Genomic DNA, 19,451 nt, shown 5'->3' on the forward strand with positions numbered 1-19,451 from the left:
GTTGTATTTGTTTTTGCTTTGATTTTAAATGGACATATTACTAGAGCTTCTAGTTTCACTGTAACTGCAGAAAAAATGTGTTGTGCTTTGTGAGAGAAAGTGCCACAGCACCTGCACCCCGCTTTTCAAAATCCTAGATCAATGCAAGGGCATGGGATTTCTACCCTGGCACTGCCACATCAATGAGCAACTATAATTAGAAAGTCAACAGAGCAGATGATTTATTTCCCCAAGGAAATGTTTACACATACAAATCCAGATCCCTGTTAGCAAGTGGATGTAGCCAAATCACATGTAGGCATGCACAGTGTTGTGCTGCTAAAACCATGTGCACTTCTGCAACTAAATGTGCATGCAGATCAAAAGTCATTGATCAGCTGTTTAAAGAGGTTTTTAGCCATTGTAGTTAGCAGTTGCTGTCTTTCCACATCCTGTAAGAATCCTTGCTTCCCTAAAAAGTACAAAACAGTGACATCTACATAAAATACTGTAATTGTGAGAACTCCCAGCATTTATGGATTAAATAAAACCTTTAACCTTTTAAAAATTTGTTCTAACTACAAATGTTTTATTCACAGGTGCATAGAGCAAGATGCCACACTTCATCAGACAGTTACTATAAGTTGCTTTGGGGTGATTCAGTGTTCAGCTTTTGTTGAAGTGAGATCAGAACCAAAACCCCAAACTCACCAAAAGTTACTTTCTGACTTGACTAACCATATAGGAGCTAGCAAAAACAACAAAGACACGTCATCTCAGTGGGAAAGTTCAGAACAAGCTGGGCAGAATGAGAAGTCTTTAGCATAGAACAATTAATCCTATAAGGACATTTCCACTTTAATTTCAACAGATTCTGCCTCTAAAGAAAGCAGCAGTTTGTCTATTGAGTAACCTGGAAAAGCAGAGGCATCATCCTTATAGAAACATACATAGTCTGGAAGACAATATGGATGGCACAAGCACACTGCAACCTCAAGGCAACCACTGCTGCACAAAGTACATGTTTGAAAATACAAGAGACTCAGTTTATGTTAACACTGTAGCTAGTGAGACTGCTGAAAAAGCAGGCAAATGCTACAGCAATGTAATTCCCAAAGCAACCGATCTGATCACTAATCACACAGAAAACCGTTGTTTTTATGCTGATGTCTTAACTTCTAGTCAGACCCCTGAAGATGCCAAGGCACATGAACAAAGTATCCTCAATAAGCCCCTGACCAAAAATACACTGTCTGATGATCAAGCAAATATTCCTATAGGAAAACATAACTGCTTTGTAGAAGATGCCTCTAACAACTGTGACACTAACACTAAGCTGCATCCAGACAAAAATCTGATCGCGGTTGATGAACTTTCTGACGATAAACTTGAGTACCTGGAATGTTCTGATGTGATGACAGCTCATGAAAATGAAATCTGGGAAAAGAAACTGCAATTTTTATTAGAAAGTGATGATGAAGAAGATATTAAACGGGGTGAGGATTGTTATGGGTGTGATTATTTCCTCAGTGAAATGCCTTATCTGTTTCAAGTGTCAGATAACACTGTGCCTATGGATACCACTATTGGCTTCTGTGGTCATCAGTCAAAATCCAAAGAAGTAACTGTAAGGAGAGATCTCTCTGCATATAGTCAGTCAACCTGGCAAACAGGGATGACCCTTACTGTTGGACACCACCAAGATAAAACTACCACAATGAAAGACAAAATCAAGTGTATGCTTCCCATTGCTTCTTCAGCAATTGAAAATGATTACCCTAGAACTGAAGAAGAAAATAACACAGGTAACTATTCAGCTGCAAATTTCCCCACTGACAGATCACAGGACGTGGATCATGTACTTGCAGAGATGGAGCCAGCCTCTTCTGGCTTAGGTGGCTCTTTGACAAATCAGGCTTCTAAGACAATAACAGCAAATACCCTGGATGGAGGCGTGCTAAATAAAAGCTCACAGGAGTTAGATGAAGTCAGGAGAAAACGGGCACAGGAAAAATCTAAGGATGTTGTATTGAATCTGCTAGAAAGACTCAGAAGAGACCTTTTGAAGCTGCTAAACCCCAAAGAGCTCTGCAAATATCTAACTGTCACAGGAGAATCTGCTCGAACTAAAATTGGGTTTATGGATTCCAGTGTACTGTTTCCTGGTCAAGAAGGTGTTACTTCAACACAGAGACCTCAAGAGATAGACAGCCTGCAAATCCAGACTGGTTTATGTCCTACAGAGACGGCAGATAATAACTGCCCTGGGGATGGGGAGTGGAGCAGGACCCTGTCTGAGAAAAATCAGGTGCCTAATGAAAGCATCTCATCCAGTGTAAGTAAAGCATTTTATCATTTACTATCAAGGGTTTTTTCACTGACTTGAATGCTCTCTTTTCTTATTTGTGGCAAAATAATGTAAAATGTAAATTACTTCAAAAGATACTACTCAAGCACTTGTGAATGACAGCTACTGCTGTGAAGGAAATCTGGTTTTGAAAAAAGGCCCAGATAAACCAGAAGCTTTCCTAATTATAGAGGGAGACTGATAATAGTAAGAGGCACTAATGGGACTGTGGACAGCTGGGTACGGAAATCTGATATTTAAACTACTGCATGTGTCTTATCCAAGCAGTCTCTCCCTCTCTAGCTCTCTCTTTCTCAAGAAAGTTTCTCTAACCACTGTTGTGAGCAGAGAATATTTTATATTATTTTCTTTTCCAGCTATGATTAAAGTGATCTCAGGTATCTTACTGCAACTTGTGAGCTCAGCTGTCTTTCTGCAAATCTGAAATAAATCAACTGAAAGCAGTTAAGACTTACCTTGATTTCCCTTCATGTAACTAAGATGAGTGCTTGAGACACTTTACATTCTTCCTAATAAAAGCATAAAAGATATAAATGTTCTAGCAAAAAATAGTTTTTTTCCCTTTGTGAAGATAGCGAAACCCCAAATCCTTTCTTCATGCCTCTGCATTATATATTCTTGGCTAGATAATCAGCTGCTACATAGATTCATTAAAATGGAATTAAATGGAGTTACATCAGTTTTCATCACAGGGTGAATGGGGCCATATTTTGTTATTTCATGTAATAAAAAGCAAAGAAGAAACAAAAGCCTAAAAGATCAGGCAGATCCTGTTCCTTTCTCATTTACTTACCAAAGGATTTTAAAGCATGTGACAATGAACAAGAAAATCTATTTGAGAAAACTAGTAAGAGTGTATCCTGAATGAGGATGTACACATATGCCTCCTATTAACTTGGAAGGGATCTGAATAACTTTACTGCAGATCATGGCTGGCTGATAATAGGCTTTTGAAATACAAATATCTTCATGCAAGGAGTAATTTATCAATTCAGTACCACATTTTGTGTGGTCAATGCAGAAACACTGGAAAACTTTCTGCACAATTCACCTTAATCTTTAGGGTTACAGTGGGGCATGAAAGCAAGCCATTACATGGGCATTAACCAAACAGCCCATCATTTGAATGCAGATGGCATTCGAGAATCATGGCATTTATACAATATTTTGACCCAGAATACAGTTTTTGACTAACTAGGCTTCCCCCCTCCCTCTTTTTCTCTGTCCCTATGACAACTCTGCTGTTGCTCTGAGAGTTCCTGTGCTTTCACCAGCAGAGCCCTGATATCTCATTCTGATCTCCCCCAACTGCTTGAATTAACTGCTTCCATTTATCAATGTTAGCTGCATTTGGGCATGTGTGGGCTCACACTAAGTGGGCACACACACATATACATACCCATCTTGTACTTTCAGGTCCACGTGCTTTCTTCTGTTATGTCTTTCCAGCTTAAAAAAGCTCCCATTTCAAACTGATCCTTTAACTCTGAAATAAGTCATTGGAATGTTTTAAACAATTAAAACCAACCAAAGTACCTCATATGGAAAAGTGCCCAAAGCACCTGCATTCCAGTTTTCTTTCCTTACATATCCATTAAAAGGGCCGCAATATTTTAAGTGTGTCTCCCACTCTTATGTTGTAAAATATCTCTTGGTGAAGTTAATCTACTAAGAATATCATGATATTATGCATTGTCATGATTTGGATTGGGCATTAAACCCCAGCCCATTCAGAGTGAAGCCATTAAAATATCATGGACGTTTTTGCAAGAGCAGGTATGGTGTGTTAATCAGATTAGCTAGATATATTCTAACTACACTGATTCCATGCTTCCCTTGCATGTATATACATGTACGTGTGCACATATGTGTATATTGTATGTGTGTTTCAAAGCTTCATTGCATATATATCTGAAACAAACAAACACGTTCAGAAAGAGAGTAGGGATGAGAATGATCCAAACCCTTGATTTAAATGCTCTTGTATGAATTACTTGGATCTGGGTTGTACCCAAATTCATAATTTCAGCTCATTGCTGTCTTAATACTGAGTCAAATTCAAGCCTCAGCCCCAAAGACTGCAACCTGGGGAAATTTAGGCTGGAATGCATTTTTCCTTGGATTGCCCTTTATGAGATCTCTAATGATACCATGGTATCTTCCGTATTTTTCCAGTGCAAAGTCAGGATGGAGATCAAGAGCCAGCCTGATGCACTATGAACAACCTGATCTGCTTAGGGCTAACTTGGGCATAGCCTTGCATTTGGGCCACTGCAAAGTTTCTGAGCCCCAGCAGGAGCATTATAAGGCACTTCCCCCTTTCACACAGCTCTTCTTAATCTCCGTGGGTAGGGACAGACATTCAAAAAGCTGGAGCCTGGCTTGATTCAACCTTTGCAGGTTAGTCTACCCTGCCTAGGCTGAACTGGTTTATAACAGGACAAACATTCGCTCTGGACTGAGGCAATGCAGGCACATGCCTGCAGTTGCTCAGGGCAGGCGCTGGGGGGGTGCTAGAGCAGGCCCTCGACTGCAGGGAAGCTGTGGGGGGAGGTGTGGGCAGTCTGGGCTGAACTGGCCAGGGAGGGGTTTAATTCCCTGTCTCTATCTACTGGCAGGGACCCAAGCTAGATTTGCCCACCCTCACTGCAGCGCTCCCTTCCCCCTTGCAGGGGCCCCGCCTGACTGTGCCCCCACCTGCCACTGCAGGGGAGGGGGCAGGGCCCTTGTTAGGGGCAACAGCCCCTGTCATAATGTGAGGGAGTGAGCCCCTTCCTGGTGGGGGTGCTGCACTGCGTGGCTGGCAGTGCTGCGGGAGCACCGGGGTCCAGAGTGGGCCTCTCTGTGCTTGAGGCAAGCCCACTCTGGGCAGGAAGAGGCTTTTTCGGATGCTAGCCCCTGCATCGCACTGGGGTCTTTCCAGCACAGCTGCAGCTGCCGCTTGGCATGTGCTTGGGATCAGTGGCTGAATAAGTCTCCTCCTGCCAGGATGGGGCTGGCCCAGAGCACAGAGCTGTGGCTGCGGCCATGTCAGGAAGACCCCAATGCGATGCCAGTGTCTGAATAAGCCTCCTCCTTCCCAGATGGGGCTTGCCTCAAGCACAGAGTGGCCACCAGCATTGCAGCGGGGTCTGCCCGGCATGGCTGCAGCCACTGCTTTGTTCTTCAGGCCAGCATCTGAATAAGCGTCCTCCTGCTGGGAGGGGGCTGGTCCGAGCACAGAGCGGCAGCTGGGCCAGGCAGACCCTGCTGTGGTGCCAGTGGCCACTCTGTGCTTGGGGCAAGCCCCCTCCAGGCAGGAGGAGGCTTATTCAGATGCTGGCCACTGGCACTGTATTGGGGTCTGCCTGGCCTGGCCTGCCTGCTGCTGGGACTGTGGTCGGGGCTAGTGGCTGAATAAGTCCTCCTGCCCAGAGGGGTCTTTCCTTGAGCACAGACCGAGCGGCAGGGACTGGATCCCACCCCTGCCCAGCAGCTGGAGTGGCGAGCGAGTGACGGTGATGGGCAGCAGCCCGTGACTGCCACGCAAAGCGTGAGCTCCTTCCTGGCATGGACCACTCTGCAGGGTGGGCAGAGCTGCTGGGGAGCACGGCAGTGCTGCAGGGGGCTTGCAGGGCTCTGCTGGCCACGCAGCGCAGCACCCCCACCGGGAAGGGGCTCGCTCCCCCACACTATGACAGGGGCTGCTTCCCCCAACAAGGGCCCTGCCCCCTCCTTCCACAGTAGCAGGGCGGGAGCACAGCCAGGCAGGGCCCCTGCAAGGGGGAAGGGAGAGCTGCAGTGAGGGTGGGCAGACCTGGCTCAGTCCCTGCCAGTAGAATAGAGAAGAGGACTTAAACCCCTCCCTGGCCAGACCCCTGCCCCTGCCTGTCCCTGCTCTGGCTGGGGAGCAGAGGGGAGGGGCCAGCCTGGCTGGGCTGGAGCACAGAGCCCAGCCCAGAGAGCATGCCGGGATGCTGGGAGTCTCTGGTTTATCTTAAACCAGCAAGGGGTCTGGGACAGACATTGCATAAACTGGTTTGAACCAAATCAGTTAAATCTGGTATTACATTCAACCAGGTTTATCTCAAACCAGTTTCAGCCATTCTCAAACTGGTTTATGTGCACTGAACATCTGTTCTGTTACATGTTTAAACCAGTTTCTGATCACTTATACCAGTTTATGTGTAATGTCTGTCCCTAGCCTAGTGAGTGGTTGGCCAGCTCTGCTAGCAAGTAGTGGAAACAGACCCCGATTGCCCCTGTGTCTTATCCTTCCCAGTCCCCTTTCGGCAAGTTGACCCTAACCTGGAACAGCTCTGAAGCAGTCTCCCTGTCTTCTCTCTGGTGCAGTAGCTGCTTTTCTGGATTGGCTTTACTTCCATTAGCCAGTCACGGTGGGATTCTCCTTATCCACTCTCATAAAAGGTTTTACCTCAAATGTAGCTTGCAGTGAAATGTTTTATTAAATATTTCAGCACAGCTTAATTTGTAACAGATAATAAAAGCCAATTGTGCCAGTGGCACGATGTTGCATATGCTACTGAAAACTAGGAGGCTTCAAGTTCATAACATAGTTGCATTCAAGAGCAAGTGGTTGTCAAATGTTCAGTCAGCATGACAAGCCTGGAGTAAACCTGGCATCATTCCTAAATTGCAGCCCCCATTTCTGGAGGCTGCCAAATGCCAGCAGTGTCACTGAAGTGCTGCTGCAACTGTTCAGTTCAAAGAGTTTCTGGGACAGAAACACAACACTTAACCTTGTGCCTTAGGCACTCCATGGAAAAATAACATAGGTTATAAGTGTATCTGAAGAGTACTTTTCCTACTGACCAGGGCCACAGCTCATAATACCAGAAGAACCTCCATTTCATTCCTTTGCTCTAGCTAAGGTTGGAATAACCCCAGTGATATTTGCGTCAATTAGCCTCACTCAAATTCCCCAAATTTCTATATTTTACAATAAAGTGAGACTTTGAGATGAGCCAGGTAACAAACATAATTGGGAAACACTGATTGATGAACATTAATCTGCTTAAGACATGTCTTGATTCCTGCCTCAGCTGCCATAAAATTTGGCAGGTGTCCATGTTGGAGGGATTATGTCGGTGCTATCTAAAGTCCCGTGGTGCTACCCCCATGTGTATTGCTTTTCTTAGGATCATCAGCTTGCTCCCTGATGTGCAGTGAAGGTAGGAGTATTTTGACCAAAGCTGGTAGAAGTGGCCAAGCGCATGAGCTGTTCTCCAGTCCTGGGGAAGGAAGAGCAGAGGGAAAGAGCACTGTGCTAGGGAGAAACAAGCAAAAGAAAGGTGTGGGGAAAGGGTGGAAAAGAAAGAGGAGAGGAAAGATTTGAGTTACACAGAAAGGGATAGTGAGAGAGGAATCTGATTATAGGGGTGTTATTATTAGCCTTTATGGAGACACCTGTCCACTAAAAATCAGACCAAGCCCAACAATTCGTTTCACATCGATCAACAACCAGCTGTCAGATGGAAACTTCTTAATTACTGTTTCTGAAAACAAAATGAGTATAGACTTCTGTTCAAAAGCAATAATAAGCCAGAATTACTGTGCACAGTCAATATGCCATTTTCAATCAGTCTGTAATTTTACTTTTAATTGAAAATGTATTGAAACATGTCTATTTCTCTTGTCCTCATATGAGCAAAGAGTTGCTGGCAAGAATGAAGATTTGGGGTAATTCAAGGACAAAAAAAATCCTTTCCTGTCATTTGGTTGTTTTTGTGGTTATTGTTTTCAAAATGAGACTTAAATTCACTGCCTGTTCCTGCCTCAACTTTCTTTCATTCCAAACTGGTTCTTGTTGTGACCTTTCTATTGTAAGAAATACCACTGGTGGCCTGAATTAAAGCCTGTGAAGTGTTAAAATTTGGAATCAGTTTTGAAGGAGGAAAACAGAGGAGTAGAACAAAATCCACTCTCCACTAGAGTTCTGCAGAGATCAGTGGATGGCAGCAATATAATTTTTTCTTTGGCTTCAAACCAGGAAGGACTGACACCTGGTCTTTTCCCACCCACTTTGAGGTAGGAGCTTGAACAATTCAAAGCAAAACTCTGTTAAAGCATTAAATGTCACTTTGAGAAACACGCTACTAATCTCATCTAGTTCCAAAGTAAAATTATGGGTCTGATCTCCGTCTGGAATAAATTAGTATTTCTACTGTATGTATCCTGATTCTTAACAAAATCCAAAATTGGGTTTTGGATTTTGTTAAGAATCAGGGCGGTTTTTAGTTTCGTCATCAACATTTGGAAAAACACATTAGGTCCCTGTACATGAGACAGGAGGCTACTCCGACAAACTATAATTGCAGTGTGTTGGAGCAGACTAGATTAATTGAGTCTGCAGGAGCACAGTAATTACTGTGCTTCAACCAGACTCCACGTCCTATGTATCAGTGTCCCCGCACTTCAAAATGGCAGTGGGGAGCTTTAACTAAAGCTAGTTTGTTAAAATTTTGATAAAGTGCCCCTACTGCCATTTTGAAGCACTGGAATGCTGACACATGTGACCCTTCCTTAGAATAGTTCTTGGAGCTGCTTTAATTAAAAGTCTCCCCACCCACCTCTGGAGCCCATGTGAAAACACCCCTTATCTCTGCTTTTGACTCATGACTTTGGCCACACTAATTCAGAAGGAAGAAACAAGAAGGCCTCTGCTCAATTCCCATGAACTGAAGAAATAGGTCATTGTTTCAGCTCCTTTAGGCTTTTTTTCCCCCAGGGGTGCTCTCTCCTTTTGTGTGTTCAGAATTCACACCTGCAAATCATTGAGCTGCATTTTTGTGCCATTAATACACTAGAAGACTTATGCCTGTTAATAGATAGCTAAATATCTACTGGTAATTATCTGTGCATTTGTGCAGGCAGTCTGCAGTTCATTGAGATTGCAAAACAGCAAGTGCAATAACTTAGAAGTACAACACTGCTCTGCAGAAATGTAGGCTAGACTGAGGCCTAGGTGGAAATCAGGCATGTGAGTTCTTAAACCATCCTTATAGAACTGATTTTTCCTTTTGAGATCCTAAAAAGAAGTTTCTAATAGTGATGGGGTCAAATCAAAACTAGGGCTGAGTATTTATTTCAGTGAATACTCTGTTCACTGTTGAATGTGGTCTGGGTTGACCCAACACTATTCACAAATTCACTTTTGGTGGGGAATAAAAAAAAGCAAAGATAAACATTTGGAAATACCAAAAAGTTTGCTTCAGCATTTCTGAAATTATTCTAAGTTAAAGCAGAGATTTGATTACAGGTTTTCCACCTCAAGAGAGTGCCCTCATCACTGAACTATAGCACATTCTGTTGCAGCTGTTCCTTTTTGTATAAAAAACTTAAATATTTATTGGAGCAGATAATAAGAGTAACTGTTGCGTCAAGGAGTCAAGGCACTCACCTAGCAGGTAAGAAATGTTGGTTATAGCCCCTCTACGAATCATAAAAGGGTCATAAAAATTATAATACTCAACAGGGAAGAGTTCACCCTACAACAATCTATAATATAATGATCAGGACATTATCCTCAGAAGTAGGAGGCATGGGTTCAGGCTTAGGTCCAGGATCTCCTCCCTAGTTTTGTGAATCCATTCCTTTGCTTTCATTCAGATATATACATATATGAAAGAAAACATTTATTTAATGTGCAATGAAACATTTCATTTGACTCAGAAATGAACATTTTTGAATAGTTGAAAATTCTGGAAAATGTTGCTTTCGAGTCAAATGGAAATGAACATCTTTTTTTGTTTCAGCCACCAAAGCAAAATATCAGTGATTTTCTCAGTGCTAATCAAAACCACAAATCCAAACATTTCCCACCAGAAACTGATATTTTCCTTCAACCGTTTCCCATCAAAATAGATTTTTTTCATTAAATAGACATATCTATAATTAAATTTTTTCTTGAAAGGATTAAATCATTCCATTTTCATAAGAAAATTATGGGAGAAAATATTTTCCAAGCCAACTCTGCTCTTTGTCTTTAAAAGGTTTGTGTCTCGAATCACAATAGCCCAGGAAGATAGTGGTCCTGACCGCAGACATTTGACAGGCTATAACCTTTGGCAATGCATCTCATATGGCTAGGGATAGGAAAGATAATCCAGGGCCTAACCATTCTGTTTTTCACACCAGTGTTACAGCCAACTCCAGTCTGTGCTGAACCTGAAACACATTGTTTGGAAAGTTTAGATCACGTACTATATACAGTACTTCACAACTCAGACCCACCCTTGGCAATCTCTGAGAGCCATTCTTTAAGGTGAAAAAGCTGTGCTTTCTCCTATTTGAGTGCTATAGCTCTTCTCTGCTGCCTCTTTTTCTCATTCCTCAGCCTGCATTTTAGCAAGCTCTTGCAAGATAAAATATAGCTGCTGTCATCGTCTTCACCTGTCTAGGCAGCTGAAATAAATACAGATACTCAGTTATTGTAACTAATCCAAGACAGGTGTGCCATTTAAACTAGGGTTTTATTTTAAGAAACAGGAATTTGGGTGGCACTGAACAAGAATGGGAATGAGGCAGGGATGCCAAGATATGGCAGTAGGTGGACATTTTCTATTTACACAGATCTCTATTGCTAGAGAACAGGCTGAACCCAAACCTGGCTCCAAAGAGCTGTGAACTTTGAGGAGGATGGGACACAGATGCAGACGCAAAGCCAAATGATTCTGTGCTCATTATTTCTATTCTTTTAGGCCTGTCCATGAAAAGAGGGAGATTCAAAAGAGCAAACAGTCATTCACAGTAGCGAAGTTACACCGATTACTTCCTCTGCATCCCGGTGATGACTGAATACGTTCCCCAGACAAAAGTGCTTCATTTGGCTGGGGGACAAGCAGCATTCAGTGTAAATTAGGCCAGAACCTCAGCAGGATAAGAATTAGCAGAGCTATAGCTGATGAATGCTGACTGTATTGTGTGCCAATGTGGCTGCAGCATGGTGGTGCAGTAATGGTGCACTGCCTACTCCTTCAGCCAGTAAATGGCCTTGATTGGGACTGTGTCTCTAGTGCCTTCTGAAGTAACTCCCTCCTCCCCTTCCACTACAACCATTGTCTGCTAGGAGGAGCCCATTTAGGAGAGACTCATTGAGTTAATATTGCTATCTCAGCCTCCTGCAACTCTGTAGTATCAAGAAATCCCTAATTCCCACAGCTGTGTTCCTCTGCCCGGTAGAAAGCCAGGACATCTCTCAGGCCTGATGTCGGCAGCAGCACACTACAGCTCAGCAGCATCCTTGTGTTGTCCCTCTGTGAGGTCCCTAAAAGTTTTGCTGTTGGCACTCCATGGGACCTGGCTTCTTGATTACATGGCAGGGGGAGGGGGCAGGAGTGGATGTCAGCTGTTCCATGCTGTATCATCCCTTACTAATCTTGTGAATCTCCATGTCATAATCTCATGAAGAGTATATTCTGCTCACTTCCCTTTGCCTTTTTTCTTCTCCTTACTGCCCTTCCACGCCCTTGATCTGTACATTACACTAGTTCACAGAGATTTTCCATCATGTAATGCACACCATAATTTACATCACTTTGGAAGTTAAGCCAACCCATAACATGATAGTTTGTATTTAGATTATAGATGTGATATTTAAAGATATGGAGGAAAATAGTATGGTGAATGACATGCAGGGAATTCAGGTAGCAGCGAACAGGTGTACCAGGCCACTTCTGAGTACTGCAGACCATTTGCAGCCACTAACCTTTCTGATGGCAAAGGCTTGATTTAAAATGTTCTTGAATCTACCAGTTACAGACACTTTGGGAGAGCAACAAAGTTTGAAGAATCAGAGTTTAAAGGAAAAGATACATTTCACCTGATTCAACCAGAACCAGACTATGCAGCTCCACTCAGAATGAATTAAAAATGAGGAGAGAAAAATGATTCTGCTGGATATAACTTTCTATTTGTACAACACCTTCCATCTGTGGGTATCAGAGTATTTTACCAATAGTAATTAATCCTGAAAAAAACCATATGAGGTAGGATAGTATTATTACATACATTTAACAAATGGAAATACTAAAGCATGACAAAGTTAAATTACTTATTCACGTTTTAAGTGAGTATTAGAGTTGCCACTGGAAATCATGAGTCCTGGCTACATCCACCACAGTCACTCATCACTCACAGTCCCAGAAAACTACAAGTGCCTTTCATAGTCCACTAGAATATATAAATCCATATATGAACACATCCCATCTGCATGATAAATCTCCTTATAGATTTATGGGAAGTAGTTAAGTACAATATTTTTTAAACAGTTGTAGTTATTGACATCCGCAGATTTTTCCACACTATAACAGACGACATGCCTTTTATCTGGATGAAATCCGTTAGCATCACTTTCACAGAGCAGTCGCTAAGATCAGCCCTGGCCTGCACTGTGTTTTCCACCGGTTTTTCAACACAGTGGAAAAATTCCTTCTGCAAACATGTGAGGTCAAGTGGTAAGCACAGAACAGTCTGTAAGGGGGTAAGCTGTTTTCCATTGATGTTCTGATTGACTGAAGATGAAAAACATTGCTTATTTCTCTGCAGCTTTGATCATTCACTATAACTGCTAGGTATAAGCCACCTAGAGACAATAGGGACAAAGAGAGATTCTATATCACATAACAAAATGTGCCATTGAACACAATGGCCTACATTAGGACTATCTAACTTTGGATTGGCCAGAGGCCATACATGACATGGGACTCAAGCCATGCAGGTGCCAAGCACTGCAGAGTCTCCTCTGCCATACAAGCTTCCACCATACAGGCTCCAGGATCCTACTGCTGCCTGGGCCATAGGCCCTCCAACCCCATGGGCTGCGCAGCCCCAGGGGGATATATCAGGAAGCAGAAGCTGGAAGAGGGAGGAGATCCCAGCTGCAGCAGTAGCAAGGTGAAAGGGCAAGGAGTAGCACCCCCACAGGAAGCCACAGGCTGTGAATTAATTGCTAATAGATGACATGCAGCCTGGAGGCTGTCAGCTGGACAGCCCTGGCCTATATTTTCCAAAGGCAGGCACCTAAGTCTGTATTTCGACTTCTAACTAGAATCAGGCTGATTTGCACAATGTTGAGCTCCCTCCATTCTCCTTTGGCTTTAGCTGAATCCTCACATGTTCAACACCTCTGAAACTCAGAAAATTGCTTGGGTATCTTCATCTAACTTTAGACCCCCATTTGAAAGTTTGGGCCTATACTTTGTAGGCAAGAGAAACAGATGACTTTTTGTGGTACAGTAGTTTGAGTCTTTTGCTACCTCTCTGAAGGTGTTCATCTTAGCCCAATGCCTGACTTATGTGAAAAGCTGTTCCCAGCTGACCCAACTGTAAATAAATAAATGTTTGTTTGAGTGAGGGAGCAAAAGGTGGCCAGATGAGATGCTAAACACATTGCTTCTACAGAACCTGGTGTGCTTTCGCCACACTAGCTAAATGGATCATTAGGTTTAAGGGGACCTGTGAGCTGACTCTTGAGAGAAACATATCAAATGAAATTCTGGCCCCACTGAATTCAGTGGCAAAGCTCCCGGTTGCTATAATGAGATAAGGATTGCACACACCTCGTTTTATTCATTATCTACAATAGCATGAGTTGATTGCTATTTTATACTATCCCCCAAATTGACATTGGAAATAAGCCTGCACATTTCCAAACTTTGTTAAAATTGTTATCCTGGTACAAACCTATCTGTTGACAACATAATTTATAATTCAGCTGGACCAGCATCTTAACGCTAACTCCTTTAAAGCTGGGAGAAAGTTGACTTTGATTCTGATTTTTGTGCTCATACCCCTTTCTGATTAAAATATGAAACAGCTGTGCAACATGAAATACTTGACACATTTTAAAAATCTATTGTATTCATCAGTTCTCTGCCATGGCATAAATATCTGCACCTAACAGTTTACAAAAGGTCCATTAGGCTCAAAGAAATCAATACTCAAAAACTATGGTGCTCTTTAAAGAAAAAAATCCACAAAGCTAAGAGGTTAAGGGATCCAAACAACCTCACCTGCCATAAAGAGACCCCATGAAGGGGAAAATCTAGTGTATTTTAAGCTATCAGTTTGATCTAAACCACAAGCACAAAAAATATATCATTCAAAACTGTATGTTTGTCATTATTGGGCAGATTTGTGGTTTTTGGTTTCCTTAATTAACTGTGCCTTCCCATACAATACACTTAGTTTTTTGTAAGTTTCATCTTAATTCTGAATAATAGGTTTATAATGCCTATTTGGGGGATAACTTCAGTACCTTTGCAACCAGAATTACTGATAGGTACAGCTAGCCAAAAATGTGGATTGTGTTTAGCAGAAAAGTTTGGGATGTTTAAAGTTGGTTTCAGTCAAAATCAGAGCAGTAACATTGATGTGTACTTTCAATTTTCATGCCATCTTAATGTAGTTACATCTGTGTAGTGATTTTCTGTGGGAGTGTCTACACATGTGCTTTACTGCATAGTAGACTAATTTACTGTGCAGTGGCTGTTTCTACACAAGATGTTGACTGTATAGTCATTATTACGCAGTCATGTAATACTTGACAGTGCAGTAACCAGAGTTTCTGTGTAGTAGCATTGCCAAAGACCTTTTTTATGACACTGACTGCATAGTAGCTGTGGGTGACTGGTGCCACCTTAGTCGAGGGGGCATGTGCCCCCCCCCCCCGTGACCAGTCCCACCGGGGTTGGTCCCTGACAGCTGATTGCTACGGCTGATCGCTGCGATCACTGCAGCCACTTCTGGGAGCAAGCGCCAGCCAATTGCTGCAGCCACTCCCAGAAGTGGCCACAGCCACTCCCGGAAGTGGCTGCAGTGATCGCAGCAATCGGATGGCTCTTGCAGGAGGGACACCAGTGTTCCCACCTGCCCCCTCTGCCCATCACCTAAGCAGCGAGTGCAGCCGGTCAGGGGGTGCACCAGCACTTTCAGGGGGTGAATGTGCATCCCTATGCATACTCTACACATTGCCACTGACAGTAGCCCAAGACTACTACTCAGTAGTGTTGTGCCACGCTTTCTGCCATGCAACACTATTGCACAGTAGTCATGGGCTACTGTGCAGTCAGCATCTCATGTAGAAGTGGCCAGTAAAACATCACTGCCTACACGTATGTGGCAACTGGGCTGGTGTAGACTAATTTACAGTGCTTTCAGATAGTACCTGTGTCTAATGGGTCTATCTGATAATGGAGTAAATTACCGTGCTTAAACGCACACGTAGACAGTGACGCCAGGATTAGCTTACTCTGGTTCAAGTTGTACCAGAGTTTATTCAGTTAGATTAATTGCATGTGTAGGCACTCCCAGTGACACAAGGAAGTCCTGTCTCTCCCTCCTGTCTCTGACTGCTGCCCTTAGGTTGTACTGGTCTCCCTTGCTATCTTGTACACTTGGGTTTAGGTTGTTCTCCACTGATACCTTCAGGTCCATATCAGCATTGTAACTTTCTCAGGTATATTCTCCTCTTACTTATAGGGGTTTAAGATTGTTTTTCTCCCAAAGTATTGGCCTGTATTTTTCCAGGTTCAGTCTTATACTATTTCTTGTTCATATTTCTAGTTTCTGTGGGTCCCTTTATACAAGTACTCTGGCTTCACTAATGGTCCCAAAATAGTATCACTTCTTATATTCACAAATGTGCTACCTATGCCTTTTTCCAGACTAGTAATGAAGTTAAATAAAATCAGGCCCTTACAGCAGCCCCAATGTCAGCTAACCCACTTGATAAATTGAAGGAAGCTCTTAACAGTCAGATATTTACATAATAACCAACAACAACTTTCGGTCTAATTCCATCCAATTCTATTCATGTTCTCATACGATCTTTATTACCACCATCTGTTAGCTATTCTAAGCAGCCTTGTGTGGACTCTCATTAGAGAGACCATACATTGGTGGCTGTAGGCGAATAATAAACAGATTCTCTGACCCTCCTAGAAGCAATTCCTTCAAAGGCTTCTCTTGGGGCCAGTAACTAAGGGCAGGGGGTGACCAGGGCAGTGGCCACAGGGCCCACCTCTGGGAGGTGGGGAGGCACAAAAATAGCCACTACTGTAGCCTAGGTCATGTCACTGCCCCGTGCAGAACCATTACCTCGGGCCTTGTTATGCATCTCCTTGCTGCCACCCTTGGCTTGTCACAGAGGATTTCAGAACTCAAAGATGTTAATTCAACACTTTTCATAAGCAATAGCATTTGCTACTTAAAATTTAAAAACCTAGTACACGCTGCAACAGACTGATGTTTACTTATATAAACCGTGTAACTGAAGTCTCCTCTGGGGCAACTGTAACATATGCAGAAATCTGGAACTTGAGTACCTGTCAGCATTATTCTTAATATACCATTAATCATGCCATCTGCTTTTCATACTGCATTCATTCTGTGTAGATGTACTCAGAAATAACTGCTGAAGCATAGCCCACATACACAATATTTCCTTGACATCAGTGCCCACAAATGTTTTCTTAAATATGCATTTGCCATTGCATATTGATTTAATACTAGCGAGTGAAAGGTAGTATTGCCCTTTTCAAGAAACTCAGCATACTGCAAAGCAATCAAGATGAAAATACAACCAGCCCACTTGTGCAGCCAGTCAGAACTCAGAAAAAGGGTCTGGCACAAAAGGAAGTGCCATAGGCCTGAGGCAAGCCAAATATCAAAGCAGGAAGGCATCCAATTGAACTTCATCAAAAAAACCAAACCAAACCAAAACAAAAAAACCCCACCCCATGGATGAAAAAGGCCCTTCCAAAACAAAAGAGGCACCCCAACACTACCTGCCAACATAAATACTGTAGTGTATTGTGTCATGAGAAAGTAAGGGATTCCTTTATTAAAGATCTTTGATTAATAAAGTTCTATCCTGACTTAAACATAGGCAATAAAAGAAGACACGGCATTCAGTGTGATGGTATAACACAGTAAAAAAAACAAAACAGACTAGACTGTATTAATAGGATTGCCACCATTTTGGCTGACATACTGGGGGTCTGAATGACAGACCCCCAGAGACTCAACTGTGGTACTAAAGCAGGAGCTAAAGAGCCACGTCTGGGCTGGCATATAGACTCAGACGTTCTGTGGACTGGGTACAAAATGGGAACATGTAAAAGTCACCAATGAGTTACACACACTCAGGTACCTAGTTAGACTCTGAAGGCCACTGTATACTTAGCCAAATATCTAATTTTTACTATGGGATGAAGTGCGGTATTGAGGAGCATACAATTAAAGCTTCTTAAAAAAATGCAATTTTGGTGAGGAGAAAATGTTACTCCCTGCCCCCTGTGAAAGTTCACTTTCAATCTTCAGTTTTTTTCATAGAATCATAGACCCATAGGACTGGAAGGGACCTGTAAGATCATCAAGTCCAGTCCCCTGCCATGGGCAGGAAGTTGTTGGACTCAGACAAGTTTGTGAAAGTGCCTGTTCAGCCTCATCTTGAACACCTCCAAGGAGGGTAACTGCACCACCTCAGCTGGGAGTGTGTTCCCGATTCTGGCAACTCTTATAGAGAAAAAGTTTTTTCTTATGTCTAGCTTGAATTTACCCTCTGTTAGTTTATGCCCATTGGTGCCTTCCTGAAGAGTTGCTCCCCTAGTTCTTGCTACTCACCCCTGATGTACTTGTAGGCAGCTATCAAATTGCCTCTCAGCCTTCTCTTACTCAGACTGAACAGGCCCAGTTCCTGAAGTCTCTCCTCATAGGGCCTATCCTCCATGCCCTGGACCATACATGTAGCCCTTCTTTGCATCCTCTCAAGCTTATTCATGTCCTTCTTAAAGTGCGGTGCCCAGAACTGGACACAGTACTCCAACTATGGTCTTACCAGCGCCAAATAGAGGGGAGGAGCACCTCCCTGGATCTATTGGCCACACATTGGCTGATGCACACCAGAGTTCGATTTGCCTTTTTGGCATCCTCATCACACTGTTGGCTCATATTCATCTTCCAGTTGATTGTGACTTCCAGGTCTCATTCAGATGCTGTTCCACCTAGTGGACTACCACCCATCATGTAGTTATGGAGAGGGTTCTTCCTACCCAGGTGAAGGACTTTGCACTTCTCATTGTTAAACCTCATCTGATTTCATTCTGCCCGTGAATCCAGTCTGTCAACGTCATCCTGAATCTTTGCCCCATCCTCTGGTGTGCCTGCATTTCCCCACAGCTTATAAAAAAGGGTTTGCCATCATGGAATCTGACACGTCCTCCTCCTCTGAGTTAGGCGGGCAAGACATCAGGGAGGATGGGGTCATGGTCAAGATAACTTCATCTCAGCTGTCCCCATCCTCCACCTGCTGTGAGCACTCAGACTGGTTGACTGAAGGCTGCACAGTGCATATTGCACTGCCCACTGTAGTGGCAGGACAGTCTGCAGACTCCTGCCGGGTAGGTGATGCTGTGGCCTCCTGGACCCCCATTGTCCCGAGGATTGGATGCAAGCATCACGTGCATCCTTTGTGAGCATGCAGGACAGCTACTCATAGAATGGGGCTATGGTGCATCCTGCCCCCGAATGAGAATTCTGGTCCTTAGTCCAATGGAAAGCACATTTCAGGACCTTCATCTTGCTGCAGCACTGTGCCCAGTCCCAGTTGTGGCCACACATCTTCATTTCCCTCTTCAACAACCCTTAATTCAGGTTTCAGCCATTTCAGTGTTCTGCTCAGCACCTGCCTTTTTTCTGCTAAGTGCATCTCATTGAACACGAGGTGTAGGGAGATTTCAGACATTTGTAACTGCAATATTACGTGGTGATTCTGGTGCTTTGATATCTGGCATAGCTCATGCGCTAATGGAGCCTATTCAAATAGAGTGTGGGGACCTCGCACCCACATTTCTTCCCCAACTTCTGTCAGGTTGGGGGTGTTTGCTGGGGTGATACTTCATGGCAGGTCTATTCATTGTTCTGCTAAGCACTATTATGTGCAGCCCTGGGTGGATCACAAGTTTCTGGGGTCATTGGACACCCCAAGTTTTTAGAGGAGGGGCAGTTACAGGAGCCTAAGTTGTGTAGGAATTGACATGAAAAGAGCAGGGCTGTTATAATGCTAATGACCCTATTCAGTGGCGATGCATAGGGGGTGCACGAG

At 43.4% G+C, this 19,451-nt stretch overlaps 1 protein-coding gene across 1 annotated transcript in view; it reads left to right on the forward strand.

Annotated features, from left to right (window-relative positions):
- The first annotated feature begins 946 nt into the window (after positions 1-946).
- Positions 947-19,451, forward strand: part of ALPK2 (alpha kinase 2) — a 93,710-nt gene continuing 75,205 nt past the window's right edge. The window contains exon 1 of the mRNA XM_019518301.1: positions 947-2,314. Within this exon, the coding sequence (XP_019373846.1) occupies positions 947-2,314 (1,368 nt within the window). The remainder of the gene's footprint in view (positions 2,315-19,451) is intronic.

This window comes from Gavialis gangeticus, unplaced genomic scaffold, assembly GCF_001723915.1.
Source record: "Gavialis gangeticus isolate Ggan-Ray unplaced genomic scaffold, GavGan_comp1, whole genome shotgun sequence".
Taxonomy (NCBI): Eukaryota; Metazoa; Chordata; order Crocodylia; family Gavialidae; genus Gavialis; species Gavialis gangeticus.